This window comes from Phragmites australis, chromosome 2 (assembly GCF_958298935.1).
Source record: "Phragmites australis chromosome 2, lpPhrAust1.1, whole genome shotgun sequence".
In the NCBI taxonomy this organism is placed as follows: domain Eukaryota; kingdom Viridiplantae; phylum Streptophyta; class Magnoliopsida; order Poales; family Poaceae; genus Phragmites; species Phragmites australis.
In genome coordinates this window covers 14706957-14722127 of record NC_084922.1, presented here as the reverse complement: position 1 = coordinate 14722127, position 15171 = coordinate 14706957, and the positions used below count along the sequence as shown (strand labels likewise).

Sequence of the window (15171 nt, the reverse complement as noted above, 5' to 3'; positions counted from 1 at the left end):
TACCCTCCCTGTAGCTGTGCCCTCGCTCCATACTCGCATCCCCTTGCCGTCATCCACTCACCCCACACACAAATCTGGAACACCTGAGGATTGAGGCAACTTTACGGCATGCGATGCAAAGGGTTTTCCATTGATCCTTAGCTCTAAGTCGTTTTAGGATTTATGCTAGTAAAACTTTTTCTTAATTTTGATTGACAGACTTAAGCACATTGACAGCATATATTTATGTTATTTGATACACATACTTCTCTTATTTGAAATGGTACACTTCCTGTTGGTCGAATTGCCACCCTAGATACCTTGTTCATATGATAAACTACTTCTTTGTGTCAAATGTACTTCGCCACTAAATAAGTTTATCGTTGCATGAGCTTCGATGACACATTTCAGCTCCAAACATAAAGTAGAGAGGGAAACAAAGCATAACCTAACCAGTATTTTAGCATAGAAACTACTAAAGTGGTGACCCAACCTGATCGAAGTTGCCAAAAAAAGGGGGCAATTTTTGCTAGATGCCCCAAACAAGCTCAAATTCAGAACATTAAAAAAATATACCAGCTGCACATATAATTGAGTACATCAACCAAACTACTGATAAAAGGTTTACCAGCGATCAAATGAGCCGCGGTGCATTCAGCAACAATAGTCTTACGGTACGACAGACTGTACAGATTGTCCTTCACATGCTAATAGTAAATGAAACCTGACTGCTCCAACACACGAGTTCAGTTTTACCAGCATGCAACGCATGAGCCTAAGTACTAAATAAAAGGCAACCTCCCAAATGAGGGAGAGCAGTGACAACAGTGTAGTCATTCAGAACATTGTAATGGTAGTGCATGTTCTCCTCAAGTCCGGTCTCTCGTTAGTTGCTCACTGCTTCAAGGGATTCCAAGTTCAATCAGATCTCACCTGCCAGCAAAGAACACGTCAGATTAGCATGAAGTTCCGAGCAGTGTAAAAAGCTATTCTTTTGGACGTTTGGTATAATGGTATTACAGGAGATCGAGAACGGGATAGGCTCCTGCTCCTGCTAGGGCTTCTGCTTGTGGATCTTCCCGGAGAAGACTGCAAAAAAATATAACCGCATTGAACAAGCGATTTAATGATTTGGCTGACTTATGACAAGCTTGCGATACTTACAGAAGAAACAGGGGATCGGGATCTTGACAGCGATCTGCAGAAGGTTCCAGAAACAAAATTCATTACTTAATGCTGCATTAGTAGTATTGTGATATAAAATTGCCAACAAAACTAACCAGCCCATCAGAGATTCTGGAGGAGAGCTACAGTGTTTAGTGCACATTTTGGTGTTTATGCTTAATACAAGTTTTTATGTACTTTTCAATAAAGTAATATTCTTATTCATCCTATCAGGCTATCAGGTCGTGTAATTCAACTAAAACAGAAACTGCAAATAGGAAAACTAAGCAAGGTGTATATTGAATCTTAATTCTTAGTGTCAACTTTTTTGAGCTAAAGCAAACTTAGGATCCACATTGACAAGAAAGTGCTTACCAAGCACCATAGTATTTGGATTTTCTCATCTTTTTTACCAGGATGACAAGATTATTAAAAGAAAACTAGCAAAGTTATGAGTTCAGGCTCATTTATATGGAGTCTTTGAAATTTAAGTGCTTATAGTCAACAATTTCTTTTTAATAATACCACAATATCCATTTCACATATCCTTACTGTCAGTCCTATCTTGCTCCTAGGACTGGGTTGTTGCCCACTTGTCATACATGCATCACAATCCAGCTCTACTATCCAAAGTCCCAAACCATCCTTTCCGTTTCTCAATACATCCAATATTCTATCAATGCAGTCCCCAGATCGCCGCATGGCCAGATCTAGGAAAAACAAAAGCAAACCTTGAGCAGTGCAGGTTAGCCAGCAAGCTCTGTATTTTTAATCACCGAACCACATAGTAAATTCAAGCCATGCTAATTTAGAGAGAAATTGATACATCACAAGAATTAATCATGTGTTATGAACCAGAAGAAATATTCCAAAATATACCAAATCAAAATTTAGCACCTAATTCTGTTTCTTTCTGGTCTTAACTAAAAACAAGAATGAACCCTGAGCTTTGTAGCATGTTATGATTTAAATCTATGGGAAATATATATGATTTAAATATGTAGAGTATTTTTAAAAAAATATATGGTATGAAATATAATCTGAATACATTTTACATTTGTTAATTAAATAAGGTAAAGATAAACTGAAAGGCTAGTGATGTATAAAGTTGAAAAACAAAGAGAGGACTAGAGCCTGTCCATGGTCAAAAAGAAGAAATTAATAGATGCTCCCATGCTATAGAAATGACTTATTGATATGTATGTAACTATGCCAGTAAAAGTGAGAATTCACGGCTTTGAAAGATAATAAATTCTGGTGATGTCCTTTTCTTTAGCCTCTCATTGCCTACTCTAACCTGGTTTGCCCTCTTCAACTTGGCATGCTTCTGAAGGATGTAGCATTCCCTATTTCACCATTACAAGATTCCTCTAGAAGCTTGTGGTAGAACCAAAACTTCAACTTTTGAGGAGCATTTTCTAGAAGCTTGGGGTAGAGCATGGGCGTTAAAATCTACAGCTACATACATAGAAGTTTGTATGAGCTAGGCTCTAAACTCTAAAAGAACATTTGGTTTGTTGGATGCATACGCAGAGTTAGCAGGATCAAAACCGAGTATATGAAGTGCGATTTCGGTGATACTAGGCATGAGGGAGAAGGTGTTAGTCTTGGTGAAGAGGTGGTCCCCAAGAAGGGCACCTTTCGATATTTGGAATCGATGCTACAGAGGGATAGTGATATCGATGAAGATGTTAATCATAGAATCAAAACTGGATGGATGAAATGACGCCAAGCTTCTGGCATCCTCTGTAACAAGAGGTGCCACAAAAGCTGAAAAGGTAAGTTCTATATGATAGCGATTCAACCTGTGATGTTGTACGACGCCGAATATTGGCCAACTAAAAGGCGATATGTCCAACCATTAAATGTAGCAGAGATGCGTATGTTGTGATGAATATGTGGCTATACAAGAAAGGATCAGGTCCAAAATAATGATATAGGGGTAGCACTAAGTGAAGAAAAGCTTGTCCAACCTTGGTTGGGATGGTTTGAACATATCCAACGGAGACCTCCAGAGTCACCTGTGTATAACGCTGATAATGTGATAAGAGGCAGGGATTGATCAAACCTAACATAGCAGGAGTCTGTAAAGAGAGACTTAAAGGAATGAAAAATCCACAAAGAACTATCCACAAATAGAAGCACGTGGAAGTTAGCAATCCACGTGCTAGAACTACAACTTATCATTAGTCTCCTTGTACCGTTATTACTTTTATCAAAGAGCAACTCTTCTCAAAATCTCAAAACAAAAGGTGCTGAGTTGGAATCCCATTCTAAGGATTCTTGTGGTTCCGGGGAATCCAGCTACAGGAGAACCAGGAACGGGGAGCTCTCCCCTTTTTCCGCCCGACTTTGATCTTAACTTAAGAATGGTTTTTTACTATTACTAGTACATTTATTATTATTATTATTATTTCATCTTTTTAGTTGGATCTTGTGGGTTTCATCTCTAGCCTACCCAACTTGCTTAGGACAAAGGCTTTGTTGTTGTTGTCGTCATCCTCCTCCTTTTCTTTAGCCTCTCATTGCCTACTCTAACCTGGTTTCCCCTCTTCAACTTGGCATGCTTCTGAAGGATGTAGCATTCCCTATTTCACCATTACAAGATTCCTCTAGAAATTTGTGGTAGAGCCAAAACTTCAACTTTTGAGGAGCATTTTCCAGAAGCTTGGGGTAGAGCATGGGCGTTAAATCCTACAACTGCATACATAGAAGTTTGTACGAGCTAGGCTCTAAACTCTAAAAGAACATTTGGTTTGTCAGATGCATATCAGGTGATAGGAAAAAAATTAGTTGATGTGGCGCTGTCATCATTATTATTATTCTTCTCAGATGCATATCAAGTGTATGTTTCCCATCAATATAAACTCATATACCTTTCATCCACAGGTGAGGGTGACCGAGAAACAGATCTAAGTAAGGAACAACAAATCAGAATTGGCGCTGCCATAAGACTTAGATGTCAAACACGAGGAAATTTAAACACGAGGAAATTTAAACATACTTTGGACTCCTGCTTCTGCTGTAACTGGGGCTTCTCGAGTACGAGTGGCTACGGCTTCTGCTTCGTGATCTAGCATCATACTCCCTCACCTATAATAGAATAATAATAACAATAGTTCGCAAACAAATGGACACGCAAGGCATCTTAACAACTTTCAAAACTAAATGAGGAAAAACACGAAAACTCATACTCTGATATACGCCTTTGAAAATGCGTTTCTGAACTGCGAGTCATCAAGCTTCCTAACCTGCAAGGTGCAAAGTAAACCATAAGAGTAAAGCATGCCAAATGAAACATGAAACACACACACACACACACACACACACACACACACTTAATCAAAGTGTTCTCTTCAACAGCCAAACAAACCCTATGAAACAACAATAGATAAGACAAAATAGTTGAAAAAATCCGATCATATCGAAAGCAATGAGTAAAAGACACGAGAAACCTACTGCATATTTCATGTCTTCATAGTTTGTATAATCCACAATTCCAATAGTTTCTGCATCACAAAGAAGAACAAAGAATAAATGTCATCAATATGTGGCAATTCAAAATAAAGTGTGAAGGATTCTTATTTTGAAGGGACAGTGGAGCTATAATTTAGGCAGCATGATATAAACAATTAGTGATCAACAAAGTGTTTTCGACCACATGCTACCATGAAATAGCAGAAAATTAATTTGGGAGTATCAATCACTAACCTCCAGCCTCACGGTATACATCAGAGAAACAGACATCACCAGCGCTTCGCATATGGTCCTGAATGGAGCAGTAAAATGAAGTTCTTTCCAGCAAAAGCTACAAGTAGAAGTTAGATACAAAGGCAGTACCTTCAGATCTTGCCATGACGTCGATGAAGGTAAACCAGTGACCATAACTGAATGGTTCACAAAATGAAATCATGAGAATCTCTATAAGGATCTATCAGTCAACTTAGTCAAAAGATGAAGGTACAAACCACGGTAATCAGAGCGCCTAGAAACACCTCCACGGCCCACACTGCTATAGCTGCTTGGACGATCATAAGAGTAAGACTGACCTCTTCCACCGTGGGCTAATTCAACCTGAGTAGAAAAAACTTTTCAGCTCATAAGCGCAAGACAAGCCAAACCAGTCCTCTCTTCTGAGACAATCACCCAATAAAAGAAAAATACATCTTTATATACATACCCGCAATCTGTAGCCATCAAAGGTATACCCATCACGCCCATAAATTGCATCGTCGGCATCACGGGGATCCTCAAACTACAAAAACATCACATTTTCGTTAACACCACATGTTTAGCTATATCAAAACCAAATTCTAGCAGTCAATTTACTTTGTTTTTTAATAGTCAAAACACACAATCTAAACTAAATATATGAAAAACTAAAAACTATAATAAAGCTCTGTTTTAAAATTAAACATAAGCCTGGTAAAAATAAAATATTCTTACAGAAGACCTGGCCGTAACAAAATCTCTCACCTCAACAAAAGCGTAACCAGGAGGTCTTGGAGGAATCTTTAAGTCAATATCCAAAATCCGTCCATACTGCACAAGTATACATTGGAGGAAAAATTATGCATCAATATTATCACACTTGAATCATGAAATATATCAATCTACATTTCAATACATTTTCTTCTGCAAGACGGGACAAGTTTTTCTCTATGCTGCCGGCATCATTTCCTATACAGCAAACTGCGCCTGATGCAGAATTAGACCAGACGCTTAAAAATGTTGGTCGTGCTACTGCAGACAAAGACAACTTTGTAGACAAACTTTCTTTGGTTGAAACAACTACACACAAAATCATAAAATCCCATATTGACAGCTTAAAAATAAAAAAATAATTCACATGCAACCCCTAAACCAAATTGCAGACAGAATATTAGTTAATGTAATAAATCAAACTAAAACCTTCAACTTCGAACAATATTCTCACATTAATAGGATATGGAGGTTGCAGAGACAGACAATTGTTGTTAATTGACCAGGTATTAGACATCTACCCTGACCGATCTACTACCTACTTACAGAAAGGAAAAATGCGACAAAAATACGAGTAAACCACTAACAACCCACCTTATAGAAGAGATCCTCAACCTCCCTCTCACGGATGTCCCCAGGGAGGTTGCCTACGTAGATGGTGCGGCTGTTGCGCCTGCTCATTGTTTTCTGCAGTTAAAGGTCAAGTAAGTCACAGATGGAAAAATATAGGGGGAAAGCCCAATGAAATTTTAGAAATTTCACAAAATGGCTAGTTACATGATGCAGAAATTAGTACAAGCACAAAAGAGGATAGATCTAAAAGAAGATTTTTTTTTTTTTTAAAAACTTTACAGCAATTTTTCCAAGTGACAGCATGGTAGTGGAAAGAGAGATTAGAAACCTCAGCATTGAAAAATGAAATGAGAATCACAAGAAAACAAGCAGAAATTCTACATCTTTACAAACCAACATGCCAAAGAAAGAAGGAAATTAGTGCATCACGATTGAAAGCACAAGAAAAACATGGTCGGAGAAAACTACATGCTAAGCACCAGTGGAGCTAGGATTTCGATGATAGGGGTGTGGACTTAAGTGAAACGGTCCGACAAAACTCAAGTGATATAGTTAAACAAATGAGCAGAATTGTCGTAATGGCATAGATATTACGGAAGTTCAATTGAAACAAATTACATGTTCTCATTAAAACCACAACACAAAATAAATTTCAAGAAAACCTAAAGCTTGACATGACGATTCAACATGCCTTGAAAGCATTTGATGACATCATGGTCACTAACATGTTGAAAAACGTCATCGCCGCCTTGCTACTCCCTTGGTCCTGAAATAGATGTCGTTTTACAAACTTGCTTCTACTCTAAAATAGATGTAGTTTACGGTTTTCTGGGCAATGTTATCCCGAAAATCCCCGATCAAAAGCTATTGGGAACTGGAATTTGAATTGAACAAGGGTGGTGAAATGAGTACCAATACTTAGAGATGGGAGCAAGCAAGAGGGTAAACAGGTCACCGAAAGAAGAATTGATCGAGGCATTGTTCCATGTGTCAAGGGCTAAATAATTATTGTTCAAGAATGGAGGGAGTACCACTTGCAGTAACCCTTAGATGGACGATCAGAAAATTTATTCGCGATCATGCTTGTTTTTGTACACAATTTCAATAGACAGGTCACTAATGGACCATTTTCTCTGTTACGCTTTCTGTTGGCAAGTTGTGTATCGTATTACATATATGATATATGTATTTTGGAATGGGATATTTACGGAATCGCCATGAATAGGATCAAACCTTATTCCATGCTATTTCCATAAGATTCCTCTTTCTTATTCTTAAGCAAGCCCCCGAGAGGGCTTAGTTGATCATGATTTCTGTTTTCTCTTTCTTTTCCTTTTTGTTTGTTTCGAAAAAGATATCGTCCGATTCTCCTTCTATTGATTCTTTTCCAATCGAGATGTATGGATCCATGTGTCTACATACCTAGATTCTCTGACTTCAAGGTGGAGTGAAGTGGAGCAGTGAAGTGGAGCTGTTGGATCGTAGATGGACACATGAAGTGGAGCTGTTTCTGCGAATAGTATATTTGCTACAGTACCCTGAGCGTAGTTCCAATGCTACAGTTCACCCTATCACAAGTTTTCCCCTGGATTCATTATTAGATGTAAAACCTAGCATTTTTGCAAAAATTTTGGGCTACAGCTGTAACTGGACCTAGAAAATTTTATATAAAAATGAAATAGAAAGGAATACCTAACAATAAAGAAATGATGCTTCATCAAGAAGACAGGGATAATAGTTTTGGCCTTAAAAACACATAAACAGGGGGTGGACTTAACGTAGCGCATAGGGGTTGAGTTAAACCCCTAAAAAAATTTGTGGGAAAAACCGCACCCGCATCTTAGGCACAATGATCCTGCGCGCTGAAGAAGACGAAGGACCTAATCGAAACATTCACTGATGGAATAGACTACAAGGGTATTATTACGCAGCAAACAAAGACGCGACGAACTGAACGGAGAGAAAGATCTGAACTCGATGCCCCGCAATTGCAGCACAGAGAGGGAAGAAGAGGAGACGACGGGACAAGACTTCGGTCGAAAGGCCCGGCTTGTCGCGTCCCGCCGCCGGCGGTGAGGTTGCGGCGCGGCGGTGCACGATTAGAGGAACGGACGGATGATTACCGTATCAAAACTAATCAAAGAAAAAAACAAAAAGAAATTCCGGTGGGGTGCAAGATTAGGCGGGCGCACCTGCAGAGAGGGGGGCGGAGAGGGGTCGAGAAGCTTCTCACGACTCCGGAGGGTGGAATGGAAAGAAGCACCTGCGGCTCTGCGAGGCTGCGACAAGGAACCGGTGGTGATATATGCCGGCGGCTGTGGCTGCGGGGATGCTTCTAGATTCGGGCGGCGTGACGCGTGAAGCCAGCTGTGGGCCGCTCCGGGCTTTCATCGGTGGTGGATCGACTCTGATTTGGCCCTTCGCAAACCATGATTATTTGGCCCGGTTTTGGATTGGAGGAATTTCAAAGGAATGAATTCCTGTGGAAAGTTATCTCTGCGTAGCCTTCCCCATTGGTGCCCTCCAGGTAGCCGTGTGAAGCTCTGCCGCGACAAAGCATCGGCTCTCTCCAATAGCAGCTAAAGGCCTGCAAACAGTACCGTCTCCAGATCGATGGGGACGAGGGCGATGGAAAGAGAGGTTGTTGGGTGAATATATTGGTTCTATTGACTTTGGCCATAACATTTAATATCCAAAGTAAAATAGCGAGGCTAACGTTAAGTTATAGATTTTTTATGCGTTGTAGAAGTTAAATTTGATAAGGTATAGTGGAGCTTAAGGGCAAAGCCTCCACATGAGGACGGAAGCATAGTGAACTCCAAAGGAACGAAGCCTGGAGGCGAGGATTGAAAGACGAAGGGACGCGACAAGACCCAAATGACGAAAGGTACAATGAAGTCTCAAGGACGAAGGGATACGACATAAGGACCTTTAGAGATGGAGCCAATGCTCACTTGAGAAGGCATCTGCGGATTAGCTAAAATTCGACCAGGAGATAGCCGGAGGGAGATCGCTAGTAGCCCCGACGGAGGGCTCGACGTGGGTCCCTCTAGGACACATGTCAGGATTAGATTCAATAGAGCACCGTAGGAAGACAATGACTGTAATACCCTAAGGATATTCCTTAGCGTTAAGAAAGATATTCCTATAGATAAGGGGCATAAGTGTAATGATGATGTGAGTAGTTGATGTATGCATATATATACCCCACTTACCTGATGCAACAATAAGAGAGGAATACTTATTACGCTCATGGCCACGAGTATTGTTCATTATGTTACGATCACAATCCTAACATTTGTCAACATCCGTGGGGATCGAACCTACGATCACGTGGCGATCTCATGCCATCAAAGACTAAGAAAGGAAAAGCACAAGGGTCTAGGGACGCCGAGGGTGGGTGGGTGGGTTCAGAAGTAACCTAACAACAAGGAGAAGTCATGGCGATCGGGGGCCCCGGGGCTTTGGGTGAGGCCCCCAGGGTTGAGATACCCGAGGTCGGTATAGTTGTGGAAGGCAGAACGGGGGCATCTGAGGTGATCGCTGCGAGCACCTAAGAGGATCTTCAGATAGCCACATCGAATGTCTGGGAGAACCCCCTAGCCACCCCGCACGCACCAGGGGACCACCAAACAAGAGGTCACAAAGACAACGACATGTAATACAGGCACCAGGTGGAAGAGGCCAACAAGCAGATTCGAGAAGTACGCGAAAAACTCAGATCCCTTCGTTAGCCCCTCTCTTCACAGCAGAGGCCTTCAAGGGGACTCAGTAATAGTAGAGACCTAGAGCTAACTCACCGAGGGTTGAAAGAACCCCATCGGTTGCGAACTGTAGATCAAGGTTCTCCGCTATCCACAGGTCTGCAAATGCTATGGTGGCCGCCGGGGTTCAAGATGCCTCGACTGCACTTATACAACAGCGAAACTGATCCGAAGGAGTTCGTGACGAGCTTGGAGGTTGGACTGGAGTCTGTGGGGCGGGGGGGGGCAACAAAGCAATTATGGCTAAGGCTTTCATCCTAGCCATTAAGGGATTTGCACTCTTGTGGTACATCTCCCTCCCTACGAGGACGATATTCTCCTAGGAGCAACTCCGGAAGTCACTTTCCTCATACTTTCAGGGCAACTATGCGGCACCAATCACTGTTAGAGATCTGTTTGTAGTGAAACAAAAGGAGGGTGAAAGCCTGAAAGAGTTCACTCGGCGCTTCCGTTCGAGTGAAGTGCCAAATGAAGGGCCTCAACGACGACATGGTGATAGATGCCGCATGACAAGGCCTCCGTCTAGGGGCCCTGGCATCACGCCTGGTGTGGAAGCTGGTCAAGCACGTGGACGAGTTGTCCACCAAGATGGAGAAGTATTTGAGGGCTAAAGAAGACGAATTTCAGAGGCACGCCGACAGACCTACCCCAGAGACTGGAAGATATAGGACTGGCGAGGAAAAAGCATCTCGCAGAAAGGAAAAAGGAGATCATCCAAGGGAGACTCACCGGTCCTCGGACAGGCACAAGTCCCATCATCGTCATTTCCACCAGCCAAGGGGCCACAAGCGAGAGGTGCTTAGCATTGAGGAAAGGCAGGATAAAAGCAAGCAAAGAGGCGGAGGTTCGATGAGGGGCAGAGGCCACTGTCCCGGGCGTCTCTGGCCGTTGTATTGCACGGTACACGGTGAAGATGCTAGTCACACGACCAAGTTGTGCCTCATGTAGTGGCCCTAAGGGAAGGGTTAAGCAAGCAATCCTATGGACCTCCTGGCTCAGGGTCCTCGTATGACCCTCAAATAGTGCATCACATGGAGGCACAAAATGGATCTGGCTTTGGAGCAGCCCCTGTGTTCTCCCATTCACCCTACTACCTCACGATGTGGGCTGGAGCCCCTTCTTCGTGTCAGTCATAAACGCCAGAGTTGCCACCATCCCCACCCAGGATGGCTATCGAGGGCCCTTCTAAAGGGACGAGGCTTGTACATAATGTGGAGGGATCAAGGAGCGTGATATTGGCCATCTCTGGCAGTGCCAAATACGACTTCGAGTCCAAAAGGCAGTGAAGGGAGTACGTACACAGGGTCAACCTTATGGGAACCAGCTCCTCGATGGCCAAGTCTAGGTGGTCGCATCAACTGATCACCTTTTCTCAAGAAGACCTTTGAGTTCACAACTATCCTCACACGGATGCCTTCGCCATTTGATCTCTTATTCACAAAGGCTTTTGATCAAATGGGAATTCCTAGGAGCTGTCTGCAACTGGCTGGTATGTTGTTACAGGGTTTCGAGGGAAATCCCATTAAATCTCTTGGAAGGATTTCGCTTCCAGTATCCTTTGGTGTGGGGAGAGGAGTACGAATGGAGGAAGTTATGTTTGACATATTGGATGTAACTTACCACTACAATACCATCTTCGGGCGAGGAACATTGTCCAAGTTTGGCGCAATAGTACATAATGGTTATCTATGCATGAAGATGCCTGGCTCGGAGGGTATCATCTCTGCCTGGGGGATCAAGTTATGGCTCGCAATATCGAACATGGCTATGCTCCAGGCCAACAAAAGGTACACATGCTTTGAAAAATGTCTGTTGATCGCCAGGAGGCTACGAAGGAGGAAGTCAAGAAGCTTCTCAAGGTGGGGGTGATTCGTGAGGTGATGCACCTGTAGTGGTTAGCAAACCCTGTGCTGATGAAGAAGCACAATGATAAGTGATGCATGTGTGTGGACTTCACTAATCTGAACAAGGCAATCCCGAAGGATGATTTCCCATTAGCCAGGATAGACTAATTGGTTGATGCCACCATTGGATCAGAGCTAATGGCCTTCCTTGATGCCTACTCCAGGTACCACCAAGTTTGGATGGTTGAAGAGGACGAGTAAAGATGAGCTTCATCATACATTCGAGGACCTATTGCTATGTCCAGATGCCTTTCAACCTACGCAATGTTGGGGTCACCTTCGCAAGGCTAATGAGCAAAAGACTTTGTACCTAGCTGGATAGCAACGTGGCCGCGTATGTTGATGACATTGTGGTCCAAAGCTAGTGCGGAGGGGACCATGTTCAGAAGACAGGTATGTGGCTGAATACAGAAAATTTGTGTTTTTAGTGTCCACTCAGGCCAGCTACTAGGATGCCTACTATCTCGCAGAGGCATTAAAGCAAACACGGAGAAGATACAAGAGTCATCGACATGAAGCCTTCGTGGTCTATCAAGGACATGCAACGGTTGGTGGGGAGGATGGCCTCGCTGAACTGCTTCATCGCTCGATTTGCGGAGAAGAGCATACCGTTTCTCTGGATTCTCCGAGGGTCGGACCCCTTCAGATGGACGGACAAACAACAGGTGGCCTTCAAAGCCCTAAAAAGCTATCTGTTAAAGCTGGCCACTCTGGCCAGCCTGGAGCCTAGAAGTGGATTGCTGCTATACGTCACTGCATCACCCTTGGTAGTAAGCATTGTTTTGGTCCAAGAGAAGAAAGGTGAAGGGTCATTCGGCAAGTACCGATCTATGTCATCTCCGAGGCACTAAACGACGTGAAGGAATGGTACTTCAAAATCAATAAAATGGCCTACACGATGGTCATAGCCTCTCGGAAGCTAAAGAAATATTTCACGGCTCACCCTATCATGGTTCCGACCTCGCACCCCCTGAAGGAGGTCTTCTCAAACCATGAGGCTACTAGGCGCATCAGTAAGCAAGTTGTCAAACTCTCCCCACTGTGCGTCACCTTCACGGCCCGCACAGCCAGGAAACTACAAGCCCTGATGGACTTTGTCTCCAACTGGACACCCAGAGCAAAGGAGTTGGAAGAGCCACAACCTTCCTAGATAGTCCATACACACTGATGGAGCCTAGGAACTCTCGGGTGCAGGCGCAACAATGGTGCTCACGTCACCTGGAGGGTCGAAGCTCTTCTACGCGGCCAAGCTTCAGTTTGACACCACCAACAACATCGTAGAGTACAATACCATTCTACTGGGTCTTTGAAAGGCGAGGGTTTTTGGAGCCGAGTCTTCTACTGGCCCAAGGCATCTTTGGACGCAGAGGACCTGGTTCACTCATGTTTGGGATGCCAGTGGATGGGAAGACAATCGCACGTTTGGCAAAATCCTCTCTAGCCCATCCCCCATGTGTCCGCTAGCATGATGGCGAATCGATACCATCGGTCCTTTTCCTCACGTACCTGGGGATTTGTGGTAACTGTGGTGGTGATGGATTATTTCTCTAAGTGGCCCGAAGCTGCTCTGCTTGGTTGGATCACAACAAAGAACATTCAACGCTTTTTCTGGCAGAACATTGTGATGATGACTATAAGATAACTACCATATCCGAGCATCCTAGTGTTTCTGCAATTCTTGGGGTATATCTCTATCTCTAGGAAGGGGATCCCTAGATGAAAAAAACTATACGTAGGTACCCAGAACAACATGTAAATAGGAGAGTTTATCTCTAAGAACATGAAGGAAGACTACATAGGACGTATGACACCCTTGTATATATACGGAGCCTAGGCCCCTACGGAGGAGAGGTGGAATAAGTCATACAAGCCTTTCTACAAGCCAGAAGACACCCAAAGCTAAGCAAGGAAGTCGCCGACTAGGTTTATATCAATCTAGGCTAGCCACATACCCCCTTTTAACAAGTTCAAATCAATACAAGACAAACAAGACATATGATTATTATCTTCAAGGAGGCCCGAACCTGTATAAAACCTCCATGTGTTCTCCTGTGATTTGTTGACTCAAAGCATCCCCTGCCTCTTCAACAAGTTATTTAGATCAGCGGTTCACAAATTGTCGATAGCTGGTGTCGTCCGTGGGGTCATGATAATAGGTGTTGAAGAGTCTACACAGAACATGCCATCAGCGTCATCCAAGCCTTCGCTGAGAACCAATTTTTTGGATGAGGGGTTCTACAACTTCTTTATCCCTCTTCCTTGCGAGCCGATGATTGACCAAGTGAATTTCCATGATGAACTTTTTGACAATGATTCAAGCGATGAGATTAAGTCAATTTATGGATCAATATGCTAAGATTACGGCATCGAGTTCGAACCACTCGGTTGCTAAGACAATTGTGAATGTCCTATTCACAACATGTTGAGATCAATCTCTGTAGCTTCTGACAACATGGATTGTCAAGACACCAACTTGGAGCAATCCGATGAAATATCCATGATGGATCTGGACACTTACTCTAGCGGAGGTTACCTGAGAAGTTTTCGCTATCAGAGACAGGGATGACGGTCTAGGTAATCATGATTATGACCCTATAAACGGACAGGGCCCTCTAGCTTTAGGTGCGGGCAACGGTCAGCACCACATGAGCATACCTCCCCACATCATTAATAGAGCATCGGTCTTATCATCTTATAACCATCAGCAGGGTGCTAAATGCTTTAGATCTGCAACCGCTAAGAGGATCCTTCTTCTGCAAGACACCCTCATACGTTCTCCGGCTACAGATCTAGTGACCCCAGCCAGTTAGGATTGGATGAACTCGACGATCGACTTCATGAAAGAGGTCATCATCTAGGACGAGAACTCTCATCTGGCTGGAAACAGTGCTAATCAGGGCAGACCACGTAATCCCCCATCGCAAGGCGTATCAAACTCGAAGAGGCGTAACCCCCGTTGAGCCGCCAATCAATGGTCATCCAATTAGTGACTTGTGCGAGGTCATCGACGATCTGTGAATATGAATGAGGGCCTCTGAAGGGCTTCATCTAACCCTTAGCAATCTAATCGGGGGATGTCCTGACATCGATCAAATTAGGACCGATCTTTAATCTCTGTGGGAAAAATCATAAGGCTACTGGAACCAAGCAGGGCGCCATCAACTGATACCTAGCTTTCTCTCCAAATTTATAGAAAGTAAGCTAGTCAGTAAGATTCCGTCCCGAGACAATCGAAAAATACAACTGAAGTACAAATCCTGTTGAGTTTCTCTAGATCTATACCATGACCATCTAAGCGGTTGTGG

The 15171-nt window shown here is 43.3% G+C and overlaps 1 protein-coding gene across 7 annotated transcripts; it reads right to left on the bottom strand.

Annotated features, from left to right (window-relative positions):
- Positions 1–570: 570 nt before the first annotated feature.
- LOC133900525 (serine/arginine-rich-splicing factor SR34) lies at positions 571–8533 on the bottom strand. 7 transcript variants are annotated; one of them, XR_009906548.1, is made up of 15 exons: positions 8391–8533; positions 6220–6312; positions 5620–5685; positions 5324–5398; positions 5112–5217; positions 4984–5030; positions 4855–4912; positions 4603–4652; positions 4338–4394; positions 4148–4236; positions 4020–4055; positions 1669–1874; positions 1144–1177; positions 1000–1068; positions 571–912 (listed from the first exon to the last, which is right to left on the bottom strand). XR_009906548.1 is itself a non-coding variant. In XM_062341688.1 (14 exons), the coding sequence occupies exons 2-14, from the start codon at positions 6304–6306 to the stop codon at positions 898–900; spliced, it is 789 nt and encodes a 262-aa protein (XP_062197672.1). In that variant the 5' UTR covers positions 6307–6312; positions 8391–8533; the 3' UTR covers positions 571–897. The 7 variants fall into 7 exon arrangements, 2 of the variants coding, with proteins under 2 accessions (XP_062197672.1, XP_062197682.1); XR_009906547.1 differs by having other exon boundaries at positions 1696–1874; XR_009906546.1 differs by having other exon boundaries at positions 1144–1874.
- Positions 8534–15171: the final 6638 nt, after the last annotated feature.

What these genes read in the sequence shown, in the direction of transcription:
- LOC133900525 (XM_062341688.1), bottom strand. Translation starts at nt 6,306, where the DNA reads ATGAGCAGGCGCAACAGCCGCACCATCTACGTAGGCAACCTCCCTGGG. An exon ending in CGTCATGGCAAGATCTGAAG is followed by an intron (nt 4,913 to 4,983) that starts GTACTGCCTTTG and finishes TGCTCCATTCAG; the next exon opens with GACCATATGCGAAGCGCTGG. An exon ending in CCCGATCCCCTGTTTCTTCT is followed by an intron (nt 1,069 to 1,143) that starts GTAAGTATCGCA and finishes ATTTTTTTGCAG; the next exon opens with TCTTCTCCGGGAAGATCCAC.